The following is a 27571-nucleotide window of genomic DNA, read 5'->3' as shown; positions in this document are numbered from 1 at the left end:
ATCAGCTTGGTATTAACATATTTAATCATCCATTGTTTGTTACAATGTATTTATAATGTGATATATTTCAAATATGATAATCTATCTTCATTTGTTCACTGGACTCAATTTGTATTTGATTTCTTCAGGAATTTTATAATTTAATAATAATAATAATGTAATAATAATAATTTAATAATGTGCTTATAGCTTGCTAACGAAATAATATACTTTTGTTTAAGAGTGTATAGAAAATGAAAAACAAACGAATGACCAAATAAAAGCTGAGGCGTCTCAGGTTTTACGACATATGAAGTCCCCGTTGGAGATTTCACGACAGTAAGCTGCTTTCCGCCACCGTTGCCAGGATACACAAATCACAACCCCACCTCTTTTCCTCCCACGGGTGTTTTGATTGGTTCAAACTCTTCTGCCGTCAAGATGCGACAATTGTAACGCAAAGTGAAAGTAAAGAAGTAGTAACTGAGCAGCCTACAGTGCTTGACTGACGTGTTTCACTGGCGAACAGTTCGTGTATGTATGATGATATTTACAGTTTGTCTGATGAAACACAGCGTGACCGCACACAGAAGAAGAGACGAGCCCGTGAGTTGCATTTCTTTGTTTTCACGTAGACAACCGTCGCTGCTAGCTTGATTGAGTTTTGGCTTTCCAATAATGATTGACGACGCTGTCTAAGGAAGCTAAATTAGGTCAGTTTGACTTCTTCCTTCACTCTGTAATAGACACTTAGCATCAAGTTATGTTCTGTGCGTTTAGTAAGTGCTTGTTTCATCTGTAATTATATGAACATTTATAATTTGCTTACTCATTGTTGTTTGGCGACCTTCCCAGCAGCAGTCGTCTCTTTAAGCGCTGCCTCCTTATCCTTTTTATTTTATTTTATTTTTTATCTACCTCCTACCTTTCTACCTATCTATTTTCAACAATGATCTATTTTCATATCTCTTTTTCTTGCTTGAACTATAACCCACTGTTGATTTTTTCCCCTTAAATCATAAAGTTTAAGCACCAATAAGCTATTGATGTGTTATCAGCTAATTCCAACTAATGATCTGTATGTTCACAGTTGTTTTAAACTGCATGACCTCAGAGATGGATGAAGTCATGGAGTCACAGGAAAGGTAAAGCAGCACTGAATCACTGATCTCCTGCTAAGTAGACATGACCTTTATTTATAGACATTGCAATGAATTGACGGCAATACAGTTAGAGTTCTAAAATTAGATTGATTTACTGGCTACTAAGGTCATTTGGTTACAATTATTTTTGGACATTTTATTATTATTATTATCATTATTATTATTATTATTATCCTTTATTTAACAATACATCTTTCATTATTCCTCAGTTTGATAAGGGTTGTTGGGAGTTAAACGTAGCCATAGCGATAACGTGGGTTCGAATCTCACTTTTGACATATGTTTTTTTCTTCATTTTAACATATTCACTACCAATAGTATAACTCACAACATATGTCCCTGAGTTACAAAATTGGGCAGAGACAGAACAATATAAGAGGCAACCCTACTTTTTGGGAGTGAATCAGAGACGTTCTGAAGGTGCACGTGGGTCTTAATGTTTGGCTCGCTGTCCTCCATCTGAGCTTTAAACATTGCGTGGAAATGTGTATTTGGTAAATGTGACTCAGACAATTCTTTATTGCAGGACCTGTCAAATATTTTTTGTCGTCAATACACAGCACACTGTCATTTTCAGCCATCAAGGAACAGCAGGAAATGGGGTAAAAATGATTGGATTGCTGTAACTTACTTCGCACATGCAGGCGCGCTTTAAAAACAAGTCTAGTAGAAATTAGTCATCCAAGCTTGTGTTTCTCACTAATGACACTGTGCCCCAAGTTGACATCACCAATGCTTGTGCACAATCACGAAAGAGTCTATTCCAGACAGTTGGTTTAGTTGATCTAATATATGTAGCTATGTTGTGATAATGTGGTACATTATTAATAATTGTTTCCAATAGAAGGTCCTGTACATTAATGTTTCTTTTCCTTTTATCTTATCTTGCAGTTTATCTTCTGAAGTCCAGGAAAATGATGTTGATCCTCCAAAAGCTAATACAAACAACAAAGAGGAAGTCCATTGTGGTTCACAAATGTCTGACTCTACAAACGATGAAACACTATCACAGAACACCCTTGATGATGTGGCGTCTCAGCCGTTATTGGACTTGGGCTCTGGTAGTGATCTTGATGAATCTGCAATTGCATGCCGTGGACCTCAGACTGCTCCAGCTCACTGTTCCAATAGGAAGACATCCAAGAGAGCCAGCTCCCCTGCTTCCCAGCCTGTCAAGTCCACGTGTGCTGCTTCAACTCCAAAACTCACTCTTTCTCTTAGTGAAAGTCCCAGCAAGGCTGCACACATGCCCAGTGATGTGGAGATGCTTAGCCCTGATAGTCCAGCCAAAACAATAACCCCTAACAGCTGCACAGTCAATGATTATGATGGTGGTTGTGCAGAGGACTCTGGAGTTGCTAAAGCTGCTCAAGCAAATATACCTCAGCCACTGGTTGACGAATGTGATCATGCAGGTTCTACCAAAGAAGGTGTAACTACAGTCACCGTGAGAACAGAGCATACAGAGACAGCAGAGTGCAGTGGCTCAACACATATGAGCCAAGACTCAAATGAGTGGTAAGAATGTGCAGTGATTCAGAGGTATTTCCAAGATTGCTTCACAATTCTTTCGTGCAATTTTGTTTTATAATCCACAAATCAGCTGGTCTTTTGTCTCCATTCACCATTAAACTTTGTGTATAATATGTTTATTTGCTCTGCCTTTTTTTCCTCTCAGTTTGTCATCTGCTTCGTGTTCGGAGGACAAAAAATGGCTGGGAACACCTATAGAGGACCTGAGAAGAATACCCGAGTGTAGCCATGCCCTCCCACACTTGAAGACCACACATAACCACACTGTCACCATCAGGGTGAGTAAGAAGTCAACAGACACCTGTTTGTTGTTGGCTGTGCAAATGTAGAGACAATACTGCACCAGAACATTTTTAATTATGATTTTGTTTTACTTGTTTCTTGATCAACTCTCAGTGTACCCATATCAGTGCTGGTCCCACAGGAGCATGAAATCGAATTACAATTACATTTTGTGTTAAATTGCAAAGCGAAACATTCCCACATTTACAAACACTGAAGTTTGTCTTTGCATTTAATCTTAAAATGTGAGTTAAGCAATAATAATATGAACTCTCAGTTTTTTCATACAGTTTTAAATATTGGTAGTTTTCATGTCACAAACATGTCTTTTGGTTTATGAAATTTACAATTTTTTTTAAAATTTTGCCTTTTTTTCCAACTTGTTTTTGCAGACAGATCTGCTCAGAGAGGGAGAGATGCCGTTTCCATACCCTACCAAGTTTAAAGATACGTGGGACGATGTGTCAGTGAAGATGCCTTGCTCAGAAAAGAATCTATTTCCTATGGACATAGAGGTAATGCAAGTTATAATCCTTATTATCCTCGGCTATCTTACGTTTTCCCCAAAGCTAAATATTAATAAATAAATGGTAATAAATTAACCTTGTGTTAACACAATGGATTTATTTGATGGAAAAGTTTAAAAGAAATGTTCCATGTGACTTAGGATCGAAGTGGTTTCCAAAGTCGATGGGAGTTGATTCAAACAGCCTTGAAGAGAGGTTTCAAAAGCTCCCTGGATGTGAGGGTAAGACAACCTTGCTGGAAACCTTGCTGGAAACCTATCTGATGTGATTCGGCCATCAGTCTTCATAAGAACCTGGAAAAAAGCACTTATTTTTCTTTATTTGATTCCATAGATGAGTGTTTCTCAAATGGGGGTGTGCAATGGCACTACAGGGAGTACTTGAGAGAGAGAGAGGAAAATTAACAAATGAAAGCATTAAAAGTATGGGGTTTTATTGTTTATTTTTAGTTAAAAATGATAATCATGCTAAATATTACCAGCAGCTCACAAAATGACAACAAACACACAAAATGATAGAAAAATATACAGAATAATAAAAAGAACAGACAAACAACAACAAAATGACAGAAAAAACACACTACGAGAGATAAATACTATTACCAGCAACACACAAAACGACAACAAAGACACAAAATGAGTGAAAAATACACAAGATCACTACAAAATGCACAAAAATAACAGAGAAACATACAAAACGACATAAGAAACAACCACACAACACCAAAAATGCACACAGTGAGAGAGATTAGTTTAGATAATATACCAACAACACAAAAAGAGGAAAATATACTGACGAACAACAAAACACAAAAAATACATAAAATTATGATAGAAATGATCTTGATTAGAACAGAGTTTTTTTTTTTTCACAGAATTTTAAGCAAAATGTTCTAGTCGGACAAAGGGGATACTTGCATTCAAAAGTTAGAGAAAGGGGGTTCTTGAGCGAAAACTTTTGAGAACCACTGCCATAGATGTTGAAAACTTTAACTTGGTAACTCCTTCCTTCACTTTACTTTTTTTTTTCTGATTTAATGAAAGTAAACAGATTCCATTTTGAAACTAATCTTCTAAACCTATTGATTTCAACAGAGCTATTTAAACGCATATCGACATAATAGATGTAATTCCCACAAATGACCACTTGGTGACAGAATTTGCTATGTTATAGTTTGCCTTAGTTTGAAAAGAAAAATAGTAATTGAAACTGCATTTTTATACATGAGATAGACTTTTCTTTAAGTAAATTCCTTTTCTGTTGGTTTTCAGGATTCAATATTGAGGTATAATGTAGCTCATGCCAAGAAATGGGACTTCACAGCCTTGAATCTTCTTTGCACCGAGGTAAGCTGCTGGTCAAAGAGTCGCTGCCACCTGGTTTTCCTGTGCTGGTCTGAAAGCAGAGAGACTTAAATCCATAAAGGAATGACTTGATAGTAGTATTATTGTATCACACACTTCTTTAATGAGTAAAGAGTGAATCAGATCTACTTTAATGAAAAAACAATGCATATCAAGGAGCCATATTTGAAAAATGGATAAAGACTCTGAATGATAAATGTTGCCCCTTGAATGGATCACAGTTCTGACATTCAGTACTTAGTGTAGATTTCTGTGGTTATATTTGGGAAATGTCATCCAAAAAGCGATACATTAAAGTGAATGGAATAATAGTGTGGCTATCCTGAAGGGAATCTCCTCATCTTTGTGTGGCTATAAGCAAATCCACGTGAGGTGTGACGTCTCAGTACCTGCAGGTCTCAGGGAAGCAGCGTCCAGTTAGGACAGATGAGCTTGGAGCATGGCAGTAGCAGCTGTCTCAGGCTAACCAATGGAAGGTTTCCCTGTCTCTCTGCCTCCTCTCTCAAGCCTTCTAATCGGTACAGTTGGTATCTTTCAAAAATAATGCCCTGTATGTTATCCTGAATATTACCTGTAATCAATACTCTATGATTACCTTATAAATCAGTCCAAGAATTGTCCAGGTTTTAAAGTTTGTGTGCACTGCAAATCTCATCCAACCAGACTGCTGAGTGGTTTTATTTGACCAAAGATTTTTGTTACACACTTCATTCATTCAATAGAACCATTAGCATTTAGATCATTACAGTGCACTCATTGATTGCTTATTGAACCTGATGTTCTAATCTTCTATTCACATGATATTACTCAGCACAACTCATGAGGATGTAAAAAAAAAACCCGAATAACCCCACCCCTCCTTTTTGAAACGTTTTTCAGATGAAGGCGAAGCTCTCGGTTGATCAATAGCCTTCTAAGCCTTTTTATAGCTTAAACCAATTTAATTAAAAGCCCCCATTAAATCTCTAATGATGTAATGTAAGTCACACAAGGAGCACCTCTACCAGTAACCTATTGCGTCAGCAGCTCGAGCTATCCATTCAGTGCCTTGCACGGTATTCCTGATCCATTGTTTTAAACTCAAACTCAGTCACACAGTATACTGTCGCTACAGGACCTTGGTTTTCATATATTTTTGTGCGAAAATTAACAAATAATATTCCTTCATATTGATAAAAAAAAATACAGCGTTTGCAGATACATTATTTCTTTTAGAATCATACCCTAGTCACTTGTCTGAATTGGCACCCTGTGCTAAATATAAGAAAAGCCAGAATTCAGCAGGGTGCCGAAATACAGATAATTGGAAAATAGTGTTTATAAATAGTCAAAGAAAAGGCTATGGCTTAATCTTTTATGTCATTCACCTCCTGCCATTTATTTTCAAATCTGCACAAGCCAATGTACTAAATTTTCTCACGGTCCTCATGTTGCCCCCCCCCCAAAAAAATTGAGAGTCCAGTTTATTCATACTGTGTTAAAATGTTCTACGTACAATTTTATCTAAGAAAACAAAAACATGTTATATTTAAATGCTCGGATCTCTGCCGATTCTACTAAAGGGAATCCAAAGCAACATTTTTAGCTCGTCCCGTGTAATTGCAGAGATGCACATTGCCCTTGGCCAGTGATTGACAGCCGTTTTAGTGGCTAATAGCCACAGTGGGGAAAAGGAGTTATCCAAATCAAGGCTTGTCTGTAAATTGTTTCAGTGTTTCCCTTCCGCCAAATGAAACTGTCACTGTCACTCCGTGATAAACGTGCCGGAAAACGACCCCAGAATAAGCACAGCTGATGCTCATAAACATTCAACTGCATGGCAACACGTGTATTTTTCTTATTTCATCATTTTTTTTTAAACTTTTAACTTTTTGGCTTTTAGGTTATAGTTTAATAACTTGAATTTTTTATTTTTGAATTTTTAAATGCCTGAATAACAGCTAAACATAAAAACTAAAGTTAGAAAAGTTGCAAAGTTGAAACTTTAGTCAAATAACATGGCTTCAAGCAGCAGAATGGACGAAGCGTGGGTGTGTAATTGAACATCATCCAGTGGTGCACTAAATCTCATCTGTCAGGTGAGCCTTAGTTGGTCTTATTTATTAGTGTGGACTGTGTACGGTGTGTGAAGCTGGACCTCGTGGCCAGCTGGTGTAGCTGTGGACGGGCTGCGCTGCGGGATAATCTCACTGCTATATTTCTGCCCCATCACCTACCACTATCGATTAGTCCCACAGGAGTGCTTTATGATGTAGCCTGCTCATTACTGCTGACAGCATTTAGTGAGTCCAACTCCTCACTATACAAATACCCCGTGCCAAATCAACTGCCTCAGACTTCCTGTTGGAAATCAAGTTGCCCCGTCTTCTTTCCACAATTGGTCATTTGCATTTGCTCCAGAAGGTCCATTTAATCAGCTCAAGCGCTCCCTGCTTACCTTAATGGAACGAGTCCCGTGATCGATGTGGCTGACATTCGAAGCCAACGCACTCATAAATGATTGCATAGTAAATCTGGGTGTATGATGGAATAACTGGGCGTTTATTTTAGCCAGGATTGCTGGGTGCTGAGGTAAGCTGGAGCCTGAGGTATGGATGCCTCAGCGGCATCAGATTGATGGTGTTTCTTCCAAAACAAGTGTGCTGTGGAGAGTGGCACTGCAGTGCTTTTTTTACCTTTCAAGTGTTGGCAATATTGATACCAGAAGAGTGAGAGTTCATTCTCCAATATCAATAAGAGGTGCCTCACGGAAGAATGAGCTTTCTTGTTCGATATGAGAAAACTATCCTTAGGTATTGGTTGCCACTAAAGGGTTATGATGTCTGACTCCCTCCTGGACTTTTCATCAAAAATAAAGTATCCCTTATTTTTTTCATTTTGTGTTAGAGATATTTTCCTTGTTTTTTATCCTGTTTCTTTGTCAAAACAAAACATTAACAAACTCAGACTACAATAATAAATGTAAAACTTCTGTTCTGGCAGATTAATAGGGAAGCAAAAGTAGTGAATTTTCCAAATATGCAAGATTTAGTAATATAGCCTCATTTCATCCAAAAGCCTATTTACTTTATATAAGTAGGAGCTTTAAAATATGTAAAAGCATTTGCTTTTTGATAGACAACTTAAACAGGGGGGTAACCAGCCAACCACCTTAAACAACAGGAGCTTCCAGGTAAAATAATGTTCCTTATTCCTAACATTATGGTTATAAAAAAGGATTGCTGTCAAAATACTGAACCCCTGAGTTTCACAATGGTCAGGCAATCTGCTCCACAAAGACATCACATCTAAGAATTGTTGAACTCATATTTACAGTTCTCTTTTTTTTTTTCCCAGTGTCTGGAGCCGTCTGAGGCCCAACATTTGTTTAATGTTGTTCTACCTGCCATGGTTGATCTTGCACTCAGTGCTCCTTGCCTTAACACAATGGTGAGTTTTCATTTTTGTCTTTTTTTTTTTTTTTTTTTTAAGTAAAGGTGTCTGGGTCCTGTTGGAAAGTTTTTGTTTTTTTTAAGAATAACTTACTGTCCTAGTTTTCTGTGATGTGTATCTGTGCTTAAGTTAAAATAAATGAATAGAAGTTTACTATTGAGGTGATGAGGTGTCAATGCCTGTTTCTCCGTTGCTGAGCCTTACAGATAAAACAGTTTGGTTTGACGTCAGCAGTTTTCCAATGGCCTTATTTCATTGTCACTTAAACAAAACCAAACCATGTTATGATATGAATGTCATCAAGGGATGTGAATCTTTGGGTGTCTCAGGATTCAGTTCGATTCCGATTCTTACAGTCACGATACGATTAAAAATTGATTCTCGATTCAAAAATTGATACAACAAAGTGTGTTAAGGAAACTTATGGCATCAAAAACAATACAGCTTTTTTTCCAATGATATAATCACACAAAGGCAAACTTAAGACAAAAGGTAACATTTCTTCATGCTAAACAAATGAAAACTTACTTACTGTACAAGAAATAACTTGCATAAATACAATTGCTGGAATAAAAGCTTAGGCCAGCTGTCCCTTTCTTTTATAAGTAAGTTGTTTAAATGTTTTGACTTGCAATAAAAAAATATCGATTTTTGAAGTTTATAAAGCAATTCAGAATTGTGGATGATTAGAATCGTGATTCTTATGTGAATTGATTTTTTTTCCCCCACGTGTTCATGCTTTGATTTTCAGTCTTTAGTTGTAAAATGTCAAGAGTTCTTCAAAAGTCAAAAGTCTGTCAAAAGTCTTTTTTTTTTTTTTTACGTCATTAAATAAAATTAATTCCGTTACCCTCCTGAGAACACAGAAAAACCACAGTCCCAGGGACCAAACATCTGTTGATTGGAGTTTGTTCTACAGATGTTATGAAGGAAATTGCGCATGATTTGTATTGTTAAATAATAAAGATTTTAGGTCAGCATCGCTTTGTTTTGCTGTGTTAAGCATCACAGCCAATATTTATGTGTGCGTTATTAGAGCATGTATTGATCTGCTAACTGAGCAGCCTTGGGAGGCTCTTTAGCCTTAATCAGTGAAGATGGATGGCCCCTGTGCGGCTCCATGAGCTAACCTCAGGGAGATCAAGAAAAACACAACCTTAATTACTACCACCCATTTAGCTAATGGAACGCTCCGTGTCTCCTCTGCCCGCTAAACTAATTATCTACTCTCATTAGCCCTCAAACCTATGCGACTCCACCAACAAACCTCTCATGATTCTTCTCCAGCGACTGTCCTTGTCTAACCAGTGTCCTGTAGTATATGATACAACCCTTACACCAGACATAGGCAGCTGGCGGCCCTCGGTCTAATTTTATGCGGCCCCCAGAGTAAACGTACAAAACGACAGAAAAATACACAAAACAAAAGCCAGAATACATTAAAAAATACAAAGAATTACAACATTGCAGAAAAATACAGTACAATACAAGAGAAAAACACAGAAAATATTCCAAAAAAACACAAAACTACAGCAGAAATGAACAAAATGACGACAGCAATACACAAAATTACTCAGAGAATATATAAAATTACAGAAAATGAAAATAAAAGTACACAAAAAAGCAAGAAACACACAAAAAATGACTCTGCAAACCCACAGTACTCGCAAACAAGCACAACGACAACATAAATACATAAAAATCACTCAAAAAAAAATGCAAAATGACAGCACAAATACACAATATGATTCCAAAAAACATAAATTACTATAAAAACTCTTTGTTCTTTCTTGTATTAATGCTGAGATTGCTCATTATTCTAAATGCTGGCATGAATGTTGACCATGTGGCCCTCAGATCAGACAAACACATTTTTGTGGCCCTGCTGTGATAAAAGTTGCCTACCACTGTTTTACAGTTATGTTGGTCTTTTTCAATGGTCTTTGTCATATCTCCCTGTCTTGTTGTAGCCAATTCCTCTTTTGAAATCAAAGAACCACCACTCCCTCACCATGTCTCAGGAGCAAATAGCCTGTCTTCTTGCCAACGCCTTCTTCTGCACATTTCCACGACGCAATTCCCGCAAGTCAGAATACGGCAATTATCCCGAGATCAACTTCTACAGGTAAAGGGACACCACATACCAAAGACCTCCAACCGTTTATTCAATCACTGACAGTGTTTAATTGTCTTATTGGCTTTTTGATTGATTATAGCGGTGGTTCCCAACCTTTTTGGGGTCATGACCTGATTTTTATATCACAGATTTCTGGGGACCCCAGATACATTTTCTCTCTAAAATTAGATTTTTTAATCGTATTTGTTTTACTGTGTTACAAATATAGAGATTAGTGCACAAAGTAGCAAGATAATCCAGCTCAGATATTTTTTATCCTGCATTTTATTTGGACTAAATTTATATTTGAGAAAGTGAAAGTATGGAATACAGTTGTTTGAGATTGTGTGTGGCGTTTTCTTCCTCTTCCTGCACTGTATCTATTTCTGTGGTATTATGTATTGTTTATTTAATTGTGCAAAATAGATAAATAAATAAATACAATAATATTAAAAGTAAAAAAATATAGATTTAATCAGTAATTGCTTTTTATTTTTATTATTACTGGACATTCCAGGCGATCATATTTTATTTTCAGGCGACCCCGCATGGGGTGACGACCCCAAGGTTGAAAAATCCTGGTCCCTTACATCCTACACATTTGCCGTAATTCACTTATTTCTATTTAAATAGTTCTGTCAGTGCTGACAGGATTAAAAGTACATGTTTTTCATTAGGGGGCACTACTACTCTAAGACTATTTATGCACTCACAACGGTGTTTTTATTCTGTTGTTGCCTTTTAGGTTTCCACTAAGTTTAGTGTTTAGAGTAAACAATTTAATTATAGATGATCTTGCTCTTACAAAATATTTATTATATTATATCTTTATCAGGTGACTTTGAATACAACAACAAAAAAAAGTATTTCTTTTTTTTAAGCTTCTACTCATATGAATTAAGAATGAGTTGATTGGCAAAGAAATTCTCAATGTTTCTGATATGCTCTTTCTGTGGAAGGGACACCCTCTGTTTCTACCCACTGGGAGTCAGTCACAGTTGTGTCTTCAACTAGCTTTGGATGACTATGTGAAATAAATTGGTTGTTTTGACGTCTTTCTGTCTTTGGACTGAGGTGGCAGACACGAAACAAAGCAAACACCAGTGAGTTGACAAATACAAATCCTGAATGGCTTTAGTTATTTCCTGTTTTAGGTCAAGATTATTATTATTATTTTTTTTACAAGATTTGCACAGAAATAAAGAAATGTAGCAAATTCGATCCCCAGAGTTTACATGATGACATGTCGAAATGTGGACAATATCAATTCTTCTGATGATTGATAGGATTGAGAAAGAACGAGATGGGGTTGGTATAGAGTCTAACAAGATTTCCATCCTATTTAATGCTGTTGTCTTCGACAGTTCCTCACTTTTTAACGATGAAATTGTCCAGATCTCATCTTAATTCATTTTGTAAGATGTCGTCTCATTTCAGACGCATCACAGGTGCACAAGATGTTGGTTCACCCCTGCCAATGTGTTTTACTCAATACTTCAATCATTTAAATTTTACACTGCACACTGTTTTAAAATTAGCTGTTGCTCTAAGTCTAATTTGTGTACTTTCAGGGTTATTTTTCTATTTATTGTTGCCAAGGCCTACCTGATGGTCTGTGATCTGGTCCAGATACCTCCCCCTCAACTTCCTCAGTTTATGTGAAATCAATATTGGTATTTCTGTATAATCTATGTCACTCCTGTATCTTTTTAAGCTCCAATACACTTTTTAATTTGCCTCATTTGAGAAGTGCACGACATGAGCTCGCCAACGCAATCAGTATTTCTGCCGCTGCAAAATCCAGGAAAGAGCAAGGTTGCGTCAGAGAAGATGAGATGAGACAAGCGCTGCAGTCTAAAATAGGCCCCTGGATCGTTACCGGCCCTCGCTTCCACTCTCCCTCCCCTGCTCTAATTGAGGGAGTGTCCATCACTTTGCTTATCGGCTACAGTAACGCTCTGTCATGGACAAGCAGAGCAGCAAGCAATCTGCTGATTGCTGTTTTGGCAGAACTGTCAAGGTTTGTCCCCTTGTTAAGAGATGGATACATTCAAGGGGCAGAAGAAAAGGCAGGAGAAGAGTCCCTTAGCTCGTTTTTTCTTCTGTTTAAGTAAATGACAGAGCACTATTCTCAGAGGTACAAAAGCTCATTATAGGAAATAAAATAATATGTTTGCTTACTGTGAGATGTCCTGCCTTGTTAAGAACAAGAAAGCCATCTGGCTAAGTGAAGGTAGAACCGTAAACAAAGAATAAGTGCCAGATATTGAATCTGACTGTTCTGAAATGTATTATTCTGGTGTATTTTGTCACTTAAATTTGTCATGTTATTTTGATGCCCCAAATTTCTTTAGGACGGCATCATTGTGACTGCGCTGGTCATCTTATTTTATACCATTTACATTTTATTTACACACTCTCATAGGCACAGGGTGATTTTCAACACACATCTTTTGCAAAAAAGGAGAAACATAACATACAAAACAATATATTTGACCCCAAACTCATTTAAAATACCACAGTGTAGGCTAATGCTGAAGATAAGCATCAAGCTATCTACTGCTAGTAAGAATGTTTTTACAGTCTTTTGACTTATCTCAACTGGATGGGATTATTGCTTAAGGCTCAGCTCTTGATTAGCATTTTGCCCATTTTTATTCGAATCTACATCACTTATTGCTATTGTAAAGTGTTGGCATCAACAATTTCACGCTTTCTTTTAGGTTATAAAAATATAAAATGCAAATAATTTGCAAAATAAAAGCTATAATAGCACATTTTGGACCATTTAATTAAATCTGATCTTGTAAACAAGCACCGGTTATGTAGTTTAAAACATGACATTTAAGGGGAATGAATGATCAGTGGCTTCACATCGACTTTTTTTTTAGGCACATGCATTTTTATGACTGGTCGAGGCACAAAGCTGTAAAAGGAAATGATGAATGACTCTGGGATGAGTCATCATATCACGTTGTTTAATGAAGAGATGGTGTGCGGCCATTCTGTGGCGCCTTCACCTACACCTTAGTTTTAACTCTGAATTATACATTATACTATTTTGTCAAGATAATTTGGACACATTTAGTCCTGAAACGTGTTAATATTTTGGTTCTTAAAAAAACTCCAAAACAAGCTCCTATACTGATTATTGTAGGTAATTCCAAAAAAACTAATTATCTTGTAGGTTACATTTTAACAAATTTAAATCTGAACAGATCAGCATCACATTTGCTTTACTCAGTTGGTATTGATGTTTTGTTTAATAGCCCCACGAGTGAAGTAAAGCTTTTTGTTTTGTTTGTGCAGTGTTCCTTTTTGAGGATGCAGGGCCGTAAAAAGGTTAAACCTCAAGCTTTTGTTGTTACTAACTAGTGTTTTATTTCGTGTGTTCTTCCATTTTAGGTTGTTTGAAGGTTCTTCTTCAAGAAAGATTGAGAAATTGAAAACTCTGCTCTGCTATTTTAGGAGAGTTACACAAACAAGTAAGCATTAGAAACATTTCTTTGGATTCTTTGTGTGTTTTTTTCCAGTTTGTTCACTTTAATAATCATAACCTTTACCACTCTGTTTCTTAGGACCTATAGGTCTTGTTACATTCACAAGACAAACACTGAACAGTCCTCCAAACTGGGAAAGGTAATTTTTACTGTTTTTGTTTGTCTTGTTAATTTCTAGTCCTAGTTTTTCTTTTTTTATTTTATCTTTCCCAATAACATTGAACATGATGTATCAAAATATGATTTAAACTTTAGACATTGAATGTCTTTTTCGAACTAGTGATACACTAATATACACTCCCATAGTTCCCATTATTGTGCATGCAATCATAGAAAGTCCAACTTGTTTTGAGTTCATAAAGATTCTCCTTCAGGGAGCTTCAAATAATTTATTTGTTAAAAATCACAATGAATAAATTCAAAATGTGATCTCTAAGTAAGAACATCTCACAGACAATGTTAACATTTTCTACATGTTGCTCAAATGTACCGGTACATGTTTTCATATATAAATATTCTTTATCAAATTACTTTAGGTATTCAGAACAGATTTATGACAGATGTGTTCATTCTTAGTCTTTATTCAATTAAATCAAATTTGGTCAAAAAACCCTTATAATTTAAAGCTCAAAAAATGTATATTTTCTTTTCAAAAACCTTTACAATAAAATAAAATGCAATTTTGTTTGAATGGTTAGTTTGAGAGGGTTAATAGTTGTAGTCTACAAAAGCTGAAACGTGTTTTTGTTATTTTTATTTGTTTGTGAAGATCCCAGAGGCCGTTCACACGCCTGCACATCACTTGTGAAGGAAATATTGAGGATAATGGATATGGAATGCTGCAGGTAGGGACCAGTCACTGCAGTGTTTTTATTCATTCTTTTTAACAGAACCTTCACAATATTGTCTTTTAGTGTTTTTATCTATATTTGTGTATATATAGATGTCTGTATCTGCTTTCCTGGGTTTCTGCTATGGCTGCTACGTCTTACCCCAGTTGACAGCTGATGTATTCACATGAGTAACTGCGAGTGGCAAAGGTGGAGGAGGGCACCCAGGGGTGGGGGTGAAGTTAAATAAAGAGACAGAAAAAGGGAGAAAATGACGGTTGAGCCTTCACATTTACCCGGTGGGCCAAGGGTCCTGCAGCCACCTCAGCGTGCTGCTGGGTTTAGACGAGGAGGTATATGTTGTCATCCTGTCACGAGATGAGATTGAAGGGTGGCAGGTGGGAAAGTTGGAGCTGAACCTGGTAAGAGGGTGAGAATTTGAATGACTGGTCGAGAACCAAACACGTGCAGAAACACACAAACACACTCAGCACAAAGCCTATAGAAGTCAAGCTTCACTCAGATATTTCCTTTAACAATATAAGGGGGAAATTCAATCCATTCCACAACCAGTTTTTTTTATCCAGTTTAGCTGAGTTCATCACTGTCCATTTATTGATGCTGATGAAACACACGGAATCCAGAGGTAACGAATAGACTCACTCAATACTTCCTTTCACTTTGATCAAAAATGTATTTTCCTTGTCTTGCCTTATATTAACCTTTTTTAAAAAAAAATAAATAAAAAAAATACATATGCCTATGTATGAATGAATATTTAAACAACAAAAATAAATTCCAATTGCTATGTATTAAATTCTTGTTTTAAGTAAATTCCAATACATGAAAGTAAGTCTTAAATATTTAAAGCAATGTTTGGAGGTTCTTTTTCTCTCTATTGATGTCTCGTAGTATCGTACAGTCTTTCCTTCTTTAGAGTTGACATCTTCATTTTCTGTTGCTACCATTTTCTTTGACACTCTTTGCATCATATTTTTGTGATTTTTTTTCTTTTTAACTGTTCAGAAAGTGAAACAAGATGTCTAATTACCTTCTGAAAATATGACCCTGAGGCTGTTACTCTGTATTTGGTCAGATGATTGTTTATGATGACATTGATTGTAATAAAAAATGTCTGCATTTAAAAAAACAAAAATAAATAAATGAAGTTGATTCACATGGATGAGCAATAAGGTTCTCTAGCTGAAGGTAAAACACAATTTTTCACTATTCGAAAGCTACCATAACAGATCTTCTTTATATTTCTTTGAGGGAGCCATAGTGAGATAAGAGTGTTTTGTTCACAATAGAATATCATCAGAAATTTTATTTTTCATAAAATTGGTTTGTCAAACCTGTGGTAACCTGCATTTCCAATGTTGTAAAGGATCATGTGACTCAATCAATCAATCAATCAATCAATCAATCTTTATTTATAAAAGCACTTTCCATTAAAAAAAAGAATGCATCTCAAAGTGTTTTACAAGGTTAAAAACACTGTCCTCATTCTTCTCTCTCCACTACTCTCATTTATAAGGTTGACTTTGCAAACAGGATGGTGGGAGGAGGGGTTACTGGACATGGACTGGTTCAGGAGGAAATCCGGTTCGTAATTAATCCAGAACTGATCATCTCTCGTCTTTTTACCGAAGCTCTAGAATCCAACGAATGCCTCATCATCACAGGTGTGTGCAGTTAGATGAGTAGCAAGAATTTAAGAACAAATGATTTTAATCAAATCTACTAACATTTTGCTTGTGTTGTTTTAGACTAAAATGAAAGTGATTCTGATAAAATGTTCTCATTTAGAGCTTCTTATGAGGATAAAAATGTAAATTTTGCCATTTTTCTTGCAGTGAATTTGTTTGCATTTCGCCCTAGGGAAAAGGGTATTTAATGAAAAATTAATTATTTTTATTTGAATGACATTTGTAAATGCAAACGCTTCTTGCCTCCTTAATCTTAGATATTTTCAAATAGATCTTTGTTCCTAATTTTGCTTCGCTCTCATTAGCTGTATAACAGAGAAATCTAAAAGCCAGTGAGGAATTCCAACTCCCGATCCACAGCAATAACCCCAACACATACACAATGTAACAACCATCTTGTCTCCTGTGGTGCAGTGACGTCTTCCTTGAACCTCCCATTTCTCCCAAATGACCTTCAGCAGTTAGATACTGTGCCCCTCCCTTCCTATCATCATACTCCACCCCTCTTTTCTACCTCCTCTTCCTCCGGACCACTTAACTTTATTACATTTGGACAAAAAATAATTTATAGCCCAACTCAGGCCACTAATGGAATGGGCCAGTTATGCCATAGATTTATTAAAACCCTCTAAATAATGAGAAGAAGCAGTGCATATGTGCAAAAAATCTTTAATCGGTGTTGTTGATATTTCTTCATCTTTCAATCGTTTTTAGTCATGTTTTATTAACCAATGCTTGAGATACACGTGAATGACTGCCAGCCATTTCAGATCAGTATCATCTGTACTTGGATATCTACGATGTAATCTTGTGATGGAAGCCTGTATGATGGGATGTTGTTGTGTGCGATTGCCAGACTAAAATGGATTAAGGTGAAGGAGCAGGAAGACAGATCCGCCCTGCTGATGAGTGAAGTGATACTGCTCGACTGTTCTTTGGCTTTGGGAATTACTCGAGTTGCAGAAAAGCAACCCTGGCAGGAAAACAATGTCAGGAGAATGACGATGCATGAAAAAAAAAAAAACAATTGTAATCTATTAGCTTTAGTCCTAGGTTTTATGTTCTTAAATCTTATTTTTATACCAGTTCAGGCTATTATTGATTGTATTTGGTTTACCCAACCCTTGTGCTGTTTTTCTGGTCAAAAATATTTGTACAGTTTTATTAGATAAAGAGCATTCAGTTGTTGTTAAATTACCGCTACAGAGGAGAGAGAAACAGTGACATACTGGTCTGTTCATATTGGACGAAATAGCGTCAATGTACAAGCACTAAAAGAGAAAAGCTAGTTTTCAACACACTGCAGCTTTGTAAGCATCTCGCATCTTTGGCTTGAAGACAAGGAACAATGCACATTAATGGACATGAACATGTATATGTGCCGGATTTTAGCCACAGGCTAGTTTCCATCTGTAGTCCCGGGCAGGTTGATGTTGTGTACAACAGAAAGTACATTAAAAAAAAAACAGAAAAACTCCAAAATTAAACAGCATGGACAGTACAATAAAATACAATGACTCAAATATAACAACATTTAGCTTAGGACATACCAGAAATAAAGCGACAATTGCTGCTGAAGTGCATAAGGCATATGATAAAGTGATGATGCGTTCTGGAATCATCCAATCACCTTGTACGTACAGCCGTTTAGTGCGGTTTTTTTTCTTCTTCAAAGCACCATTCCTGAATGTTTCGCGGGTGTTTTGCACATGAAATTTAGCTCAGTCTGCTCGGCTTCTTGTATTCTGCCTGAAAGCTTTTAATTCCAAACCCCAAAGCAGATTACTTATTAAATCACTGAGCTTTATTTATGAGAATCCAATACAGGCTGTTTCCATGCGCTCGCATGGGGAGCAGAGAAAGCACTAAATTTGATTTAGGAAATAAGTTGCTGAAACGGATTTAGACCCTGTATGTGCTTTGACTACTGTGCATGGAATAATGTCATTTAAGTCCTTTGATTTGTCTTCTTTTACTGCAGGAAGTGAACAGTATAGCACATACACAGGCTATGCTGAGACTTACAAATGGAAGGACAGTTTCAAAGATCAAAGGCCCAGGTATTGTTTTGTCTTGCACTGCTATTTACTCCAAATATTCTCACCCACTCCTCCTTTTTTAAATAATTCCCTGTTCTCTTTTATTTTTAGGGATGACTGGCAGAGGAAATGTACTGAGATTGTAGCCATTGATGCTGTCAAATACAGACACTTTTTAGAGCAGTTTGCACCCGATAAGATGAAAAGGGAACTCAACAAGGTCAGAATCATCACGGATAAACTAATCCTTCATTGTGTGTCATTAATAGAGAAGACGAGAAGAATATTGGATTTTGAGAAGATACTATATATATATATATATATATATATATATATATATATATATATATATATATTATAATTTAAACAGTGGCAGTATATATGATTAAGAGATATACTTTTTTTGTATTATCTTGGGTATTAGTAAGGATTACATTCAAAAATTAATAATAATACATTATACACTATGTAGAAGCGTGTAAGTGTGTGCACATGGTTATTTCATTATTACACTTAATTAAAAATTTGCTTAGGGTGATTTGTCATAACTAAGCAACAGATTAATAATGGTGGATTTTTTTTTTTTTCATTCAGAATACATTTAGGCTGTTAAATACACACCAAAGCTTCCATGCTGATGGAAACTCCTGTATTGCAATTATTATTAAAAACTAGATATCTAAAGGAAACTGTTCTTGAAACTGTTCCATGCCCAAATTTAAAAAAAAAAAAATTGAAAATTGCTGCTATGTAGGAGATTGTATTTCTGTGAGAATATTTTGTGTGTGTGTATTTTTACTTGTGGTTTGACCTTACTGTCACTTTATTTTCTGCTTAGTTCTCCTATTTTTTCTTTTTAAGCACTTTACTCACTTTTTCCTGCCTGACCCTTCCAGGCATACTGTGGCTTTCATCGACACAATGTCAGCAACAAGCACCTCCCTGCGATAGCCACGGGCAACTGGGGTTGTGGAGCTTTTGGTGGAGACACAAGGCTTAAAGGTATGTCATATGTGTGTGTTTGCATTCAGCCACCAGAAATCACTACATTTGTATTCATAACCTTTCAAATCATACTTCACTGAAAACAATGTGTTGCATTTATCCTTGATCCATGCCTTCAGTAAATGTCAGTATGTCAGACATAAATGAGTAGCTTAGCCTTTTGTCCCAGTCATGGCTACCTTCACTGAAGTACGTTCTGCTGCTGCAGTGATATCATACTTTGGCTGTCACTAGGGCGGGGCTTTCCTTTCCCTACAGTCAATTAGCACCTCCTCCTGGTTGTCACTCTTATTATATCGAGCAGCTGACACACATTTATGATTCCTATTTAGAAGCCAATTGATTTTGAGGAAGAAATGTCATAAATTCACCCGGTTGAACGTCTTCATGCTCAGTCACACGTTGGAAGTAAAAGGCCTTTCCATCTGCTCTCTTGTGCAAACCACACGTCACATTTTAGATCAAAGATGGGTACCTTTTATCACACACGATGACTACAAAAATCTGATTGTCTAATCAGAGAGCCACATTATCAACATTCATGTCAGAATTTTATATAATCACCAATCTGAACATTGATCCAGGAAAGATCTGAGGTTTTTGTCTTATGTTTTTGTGTGGTTTTGGAATCATAATGTGTACTTTTCTATCATTTTGTGTGTTCATGTTGTCGTTTTGTGGGCTTTTTAAGCTCTATTGTGTATTTTTCTTGCTGTTTTAATGGATTTTGTGTCATTTTGTGTTGTTTTTTATTGTCACTTAGATTCATTTTGTGTAGTTTTCTGTCACTACGTGTGTTTTTGGGAGCAGTGTTTTTCAACCTTGGGATCACCTTTAAATGTGGTCGCCTGGAATGTGTTAAAAATAATTACTTAATCAAAATATATATTGAAATGTTCCCAATTATTATTCAAATTAAAACAACACACAGTCTTAAACAACTGTATTCTACACTTTCAATTTCCTAAATACAAATCTAGTTCAAATAAAATGCAGTATAAAGAAAATAAAAATGAGAGAGGAAGAGAAAGAAGATGAAAAAACAGCTTAAAAATAACAGAGCTGTCACTATGGAAGCCCAAAAGAGTCATAATTGAATAAGTAAAAACAACATTTTGAAATAAATACCATTTTGATGAATAACAGACAAATATATAATATGGCCATTCAATTGTTAAATAAGGTAATATTATTATGAAATAAGTTTTATTATTCTTAAATATCTATTTCCACAATGGTCTTTTTTATTTCATAATGTCCTTTTTCACAATGGCCTTTTTATTTTATTATGTCATTTTTCAGCACAATGACTTTAATCTGTCAATCAAAGCTAGTGGGTTGGACCTTGGCTTGATCCTTTAAGATCGATTCGTTTTCCTGGACATCAGTCATGGCCATTCTTTGACCGACACAGTGGTAGCAATAGGAGGGAATATAAATAAAAGTATTATTAATAATAAAAAAATAAAGCAAGAAAAGCGCAGTGAGATGTGTCTAGCTTGAATGTATTTATTTTGAGTGAGGGAGCGGGTGCATGAGCGTGGCCGATGTGTACGTGTCAGTCGAGCAGATGTGTGTGTGTGTTAAGACCTGGGTTCAGTCCAACACAGTGACCGTGACAAGTAGCGAGGTTTATGTTTACAGTGCAGCTAGTTAATAAAGTACAGCTCTCCAACACCAACACAGCCTGTTGTTTCTGTGCGGTTCCACTTTTATCTGAGGAGGAGGAGCTATATTCTGCTCTGGAGAGTAAGGATCTCCCCTGTGTCCCCCAACCACGGTTAGGAGATGAAAACCGTAAAGGTTTTAACAAAAGAATTACAACATTACTCGGTCCGTGAATGGATATTTATCTGCTTTTGGCTAGCAGTTTTTTGGCATCAAAGGTTGTCATAGCAACCATGGAAGAATGTACGTTGTAACGAAAAAACTACAGATCGTTTACATCAAAACATTTCTAAAGCCACAATTTGTTAGTAAAATATACGTGTCCGCCATGTTTTTCATTGCCTGTGGGTGGAACACGGACCCTCGGCGTCAAAAATAAACACCAAAGGGGTACCCCATGCGTCGAGCACTGACGTGTGTGACGGGTTGAGAATGAGACTGTGTTACTCTAACGTGTGATGCACTTGTGGCGCTCAGGCTTCTCAGCATTAGTGATTAGTCTCTACGAATCGATACTGTAAGTGCTGCTGCTCATGTCTGTGTAAAGGATCAGCCAATCACTTCACTGGCTCCGCCTTATGTTCTTTGATTGACAGACCGAAGTCATTCTGCTGAAAAACGACATTATGAAATAAAAAGGCCATTGTGGAAAAGCACATTATGAATTAAAAAGGACATTATGAAATAAAAAAGACCATTGTGGAAATAGATATTTAAGAATAATAAAACTTAATAATATTACCTTATTTAACAAATTAATGGCCATATTATATATTTGTCTGTTATTCATCAAAATGGTATTTATTTCAAAATGTTGTCTTTATTTATTTTAGACTCTTTTGGGCTTCCATATGGCACATCTTGCCACTTTGTGCACTAATCTTGGCTACTCTGTATTTGTTACACAAATTTAAAAAACATATTTGGGCTTGCCAGAAATTTGGGATCTGATAAAGGGGGACATGATCCAAAAAAGGTTGGGAACCACAGTTTTAGTATTTTGTGTATCTGTTTTGGGGGGCGCACAAAATTAGGCCGATGGCTGTATGTGGCACATGTCTGTTTTCGGTGGTTTTGTTTCAGGTTAGTGTTTACCAAATTTATCTCAGGATGCTGACTTACCTCAAACTAGAAGCATCTGCAGTGAGATTGATTGAACTCTGTTTTGTATGTTTAATGTTAGCTCTGAAACTGAAGCTGTTTAATTGATGAATAGATCCACTGCAGTTCACTGAGTCCCTGAGGATGACTTTAGCTTCCGGGGGCCTCGCCTTTTAGCAATGAAATTAGCATAGCTGGTATTTATAGAAGATAATGATGACTGCATGTTACGATTAAGACCCAATGCTAAGTTCTGATATGTTGTTGTGATGAGAACAGGACGTTTGTAAATGGTGTGCTCGTTAGGCTGAAATATCAACCACTGCGTTTAATAATGTAGAAGTCTTAAATCAAAACTGTTGAAGGCTGAATGACTGAGTGCTGCTGATGAGGCTGTTGTATGAGCAGATGATCATTTACACTTCTTTCATACCTCGTCACGCACAACGGCCAATCATGTTTTTCCTTCCTTTGGTGTACCTCAATGGTTTAATCCTTTAATGTAATTGTAGTGGTAAAGTCTGTTTTATAATGTTTTTCCCCTTATTACTTTTTTTCTTTCAGCCCTCATCCAGTTGATGGCTGCTGCAGAAGCCGAGCGAGACGTGGCGTACTTCACATTTGGAGATTCCTTGCTGATGAAGGATGTTCATGAAATGCACACCTTCCTCACCGAGAGGCGGGTCACCGTCGGTAAGAAAACTCACATGATTTATAGTGGGGTTTTTTGCTGCTGTCACACAGACATGATATTTATATTTTAATTTGTGGCCATGCCTGCCTGTCATTGCCCAATCTCTTAACTAAGCACCGGTTAGTACTTTGATTGGAGACCACAGTGGGGTGGGCTGGGAGAGGGGGTGGGGGGGCAGTTGCTCTAGTGGTATCTGTCATTGTGTCTTTACGCAAGACACTTTATCCACATTGCACACATCTTCATAGTATGAATGTGGTGTGTGCATGGGTGACTGAAGAAGATTCAATTAAAGTTTTATTTCCAATGTAAACAACCCTTATGTTATCTACCTATAAAAGCAAGGAAGAGATCAGGAGGAGATCAGTGTTTGGGAAAGGCTGAAGGGAGGGAAGGCCATTATTTAACCCACTCAAGGCAAAAGCCCATCAATCTGAAAAACACTACTTATTCCAATGACTCATGTTGAGCCTTTATAAAAGTTCAATTGGGTTGCGTAATTAACATTGAAGGCAGAGACATATTTGTAATTAATCTCTGAGGAGAAACATTACCGGTGGTGATGATGGCGTAACAGGTAAAAGGAAACGGGCTTGCAATCGAAGGGTCACTGGTTCAAATCCAACCTGGGTCTTCACTGTGCGGGATGCTGAGCTTTGGATGGAATGGTCTGCTAACTGTAGTTGTAATTACCTGATGAATTATCTTAGAATGACCTGGCAGCATGTAAACATCTATATCCGCATCCTTATGATCAAACAAACCCTACAAAGCAAAAACTACAAAACTAATTATGATTGATATACTGTAAACACAGGCTTTAAAGCCAAATAGATCTAACATTCAAACTCTAGCATCCACCTTCTTATGAACACATTTCCATCTTATGTGTACATTTTAAATGTTGGAATCTCTAAACAGGCTGTCTAGAGGTTGACCTGAGCCTACGTCACAAACATTGCTGACAGTTAAAAAAATATGTAGGGATAAATTGTTAAAAGTATATTTACAATTATGTATTTTCATGTTGGTACATAATGTTTCCATAAGGAGCAGATTGGAAATGAAATTCAAGCGTAAATTAAAGCATTCAGATAAAACCAATGCACGATCCCAGAAAACAGTCCACAGAGGCTTAAGTAAGACCTTGACCTATTAAATGAACCATAATCCTGATGTTTGACCTTTGAAATTTTCTATACAATTACCTGGAGACATGTAAATGCGCACAGTGATTCCAAAAACACAACGCGCCAACAACAAATAAGAACAAAAAAATAGAAAAAGTATACAAAATGATGACAAGAATACACAAAATATGACAACGAAAACACACAAAATGACTCCAAAATACGCAAAATGACAAACAACAAAAATATAGGAAAACAAAATCACACGAAATGACAACAAAAACCCAGAATATTACATAAACCTTATGTTATCTACCTATAAAAGCAAGGAACGTCTGTGTGTGTGTGTGGAGCAAATATCTCCCCGACGCGGTATGAGTGAAAATGACTCAAAATACACAAAACTAAATATTTATACAATATAACAACAGAAATCCACAAAACTACACTAAAAAACATACAAAAATACACAAAATGATTCCAGAATCACACTGCAATGGCAACAAAAAACAATAATTATACAAAAAATGCACAAAAAGACAACAGAAAGATACAAAAATACACATAATGACTCCAAAAACATACATTACAGAAAAATACATCAAACGAAAAAAATATAAAAATGGGTAACAAAAACAATAATTATACAAAAAATGTACAAAAACACAACAGAAAAATACGCAATTATACCCCTTATGCTCCCACATGAATGCATACTTCCAACAGGCTCCGTACTAGTTAGATAAACACAAAGGTTTGGCTTGGCAGGTTGTTCACCAATGTTTGCCCTCTAGAACTTTCTTTTAAAGAAGAGAGTGCACCCTCTGTGCTAAATGCCCAATCCTTTCTGTGGAGACAGTGAAACAGGACACCATCTTTTTTTGGTCATGTCCCACCACTAGACGTGTTTGGTCATTAGTGTTGCCATGGCTACAAGCATTTTATAGAATTCCACTTTTTATTGTCAAGGTCTTTATATTGTTCCTTTTGCAATTACGCACAAAAACATGGACATCAATTATGTTTAAATTTAGAGCAGTGAAACATCCCCCTCCCCCACCCCATACCTGAGAAGCTAAATGTATTATTGAATAACTACTAGTACGGCTTTTTCACATGCTATGTATGCCCAGTACTGAGTAAGGGTGAGTATTGGCAAGGATGTTGCGATACGATACGTATCATGATACTTGGGTCACGATACGATATCGCGATATTCTACCCAGTTAATATCAAAATTAAACGTAGAGATGAAGTTGCTGTATATGTTCATCAGAAGATATTGATCAGAGGACAAATTGAGTCAAAACTATTTGCTTCAAAACATCCTATTTATTATTTATTATTAGTGTTTTTGCACATTTTCACTGAAAAAAAGAAAAACCAGTCTTACACACTGCCATCATAAAATAAAGTGCAACAAGTTTCTTTTCACTAAAACTACTGTGTAGAAGTCTCAAAGTAACCATGACAATGTAATGACGGCCTTGTAACAACTGTAAGTGAGAACATTAAGGATAAAACACCCTGAGTTACTGATAATGCACAAAAATAACAAGAACATTTTTTTCTCATATTGTATCAGTTTAAACACTGATCTGAACAGATTATATGAAAATAAAATGCCTATGCATAGATAAATATTGCAGGCATTATACACTGCCATCATAAAATCAAGTGCATCAAGTAACCATTGCAACACATTGAAAGCATTGTAACCATCACTGAAATATTGATTAAATATCAAATAAAAACAATGTAAAAATCGACACCGAAAAAAATCACAATATATTGTGAAATTGATTGTCACCTATGTAATGGACCAAATAAAACCTTGAAAAATTGAGAAATTGAAATTGTGAGTGTTGGTGGTGGTCAGAGGGTCGGATGATGCAGTATGTATTATTATTATTATTACACTCAGTGTTTGTCCTTGGTGGGATTGTGTAAATAACAGAGCAAATGTAGTCTGCATGTTAAGTTATTCCACCTTGGGAGGCGTCTCCTATTCTCCCGCACATCCATTCAGCGCCGCCAGCAAAGTGGATTACTGCCTGGTCTGACCCAGAACCCCCCTCCTCCCACCACCCTTTAATTTTTCTTCTCATGACATTTATTGAATCCTTTTAGAGCATTTCCCCTCAAGCCATCCATTTCCTAAAGTGGAGCTACAGGGAAAGTGTTCACGATCCGTGTGCACACGTGTGTGTTTTCAATAAGCTACGTTTTTGTGGCTTTTATTCTCTCACATTATGATATTTTTTGCATTTTATTTTGTTTCTCTCTGCTCCTCCTCTCCCCTCTTTACCAAATGTTTTTGTTTCTCTCAGGTCATCTGTACAGCCTCTTGATTCAGTATTTTCACGCGGTGTGCAAGAACAGCCGCACAGCCAAACCCGACTACAGTCTCTACAGTTTCATCTACGACAAAGCCTCGTCTGCTGATACCCTGGACTCTGCTAAGAACTCTGGGATGTCACCGGACTCTCGCTGACAGAGCAGGAGGTGCAGCTCTGCTTCTTGTATTTGTTGTCTGTAGGTTCAGAAAAACTCCCGCGCTTACAATCACTGTTCCTCCCTCTGTCTCTCTCTCACACACACACGCGCGCACACACACACACACACACACACACACACACACACACACACACACACACACACACACACACACACACACACTCTTTAAGTTTGTGAACACAACCAACACACAAACTACCAAAACACGGTTCTGCCTTTCTCGCTCGTGCTATCTTAGAAACTTTGTAGTGTGGCACCAAATGTGGTGAAATGTTTCAGAGAGTTAAAGCAATAGTAAATCCTGGTTGCTGTTTTGACTTCAGCTTCACCTAAATGTTGATTTTTTTTTTTTTTTTTTTCGTTTTTAAATACTAATTTACAAGTATGGCCAAATATTCCTCATATGCATGGTTGAAGGCTTTTTCCACCAGTGATATTACTAATCATGAATAATGCACTCTGATTTATTTTTTCTAGTATTGTGTTTGCTGCTGCTTTAGGTCTCGTCTCCAGGCCATGGAGAGCGAGCCTGAATGCAGGGATATGATGGGAGCCCATACTGTAGTCTATGCATGAGCAACATTTATTCATCGGATATATGCTACATTTTATATCCTCTAAAATGTTGAATATCAACATAAACATTATTCCAAAGGCTTGTTTTTATTATTCAAACTCTTATATTATGCCCTGATTTGATAATAATCTGCAACACAAAAAAAGTTTCACCCTCATATTAAACAACTGAGTTTAAGCATCATTTTCTGATCTATTTGTCTTGATCACCGGATCGATTAAATTTGACAGGAGGGGACAAGCGTAATAAAAAGCACAAAATATGTTTGTTCATATTACGACTTGTTTCAGTTATGTTTTTCTCAAATACAATCTTTGTTCAATGATAGAATAAACATTGTAAATGTGATGTATATTGCTGTACGCTTGGTTCATGATTTCATGATTAAAGTATATCTGGACAAAA

At 36.5% G+C, this 27571-nt stretch overlaps 1 protein-coding gene across 1 annotated transcript; it reads left to right on the top strand.

Annotated features, from left to right (window-relative positions):
- The first annotated feature begins 407 nt into the window (after positions 1-407).
- LOC114476756 (poly(ADP-ribose) glycohydrolase-like) lies at positions 408-27571 on the top strand. The gene is made up of 18 exons (XM_028468641.1): positions 408-585; positions 1070-1124; positions 2034-2660; positions 2821-2953; positions 3350-3472; positions 3625-3705; positions 4756-4830; positions 8185-8277; positions 10251-10405; positions 13802-13881; positions 13975-14035; positions 14666-14741; positions 16264-16411; positions 18417-18495; positions 18586-18694; positions 19371-19476; positions 22813-22941; positions 26403-27571. The coding sequence occupies exons 1-18, from the start codon at positions 516-518 to the stop codon at positions 26564-26566; spliced, it is 2364 nt and encodes a 787-aa protein (XP_028324442.1). The 5' UTR covers positions 408-515; the 3' UTR covers positions 26567-27571.

Source organism: Gouania willdenowi, chromosome 15 (assembly GCF_900634775.1).
Source record: "Gouania willdenowi chromosome 15, fGouWil2.1, whole genome shotgun sequence".
NCBI classification, from domain to species: domain Eukaryota; kingdom Metazoa; phylum Chordata; class Actinopteri; order Blenniiformes; family Gobiesocidae; genus Gouania; species Gouania willdenowi.
The sequence above is the reverse complement of the archived record's forward strand: the minus strand, read 5'-3'. Positions and strand labels throughout refer to the sequence as shown.

Excerpts from the sequence above, each read along its gene's own strand:
- LOC114476756 (XM_028468641.1), top strand. The coding sequence starts at position 516 with ATGTATGATGATATTTACAGTTTGTCTGATGAAACACAGCGTGACCGC. Across the intron at positions 1,125-2,033 it reads GTCATGGAGTCACAGGAAAG|TTTATCTTCTGAAGTCCAGG; the intron begins GTAAAGCAGCAC and ends CTTATCTTGCAG. Across the intron at positions 16,412-18,416 it reads CGAATGCCTCATCATCACAG|GAAGTGAACAGTATAGCACA; the intron begins GTGTGTGCAGTT and ends CTTTTACTGCAG.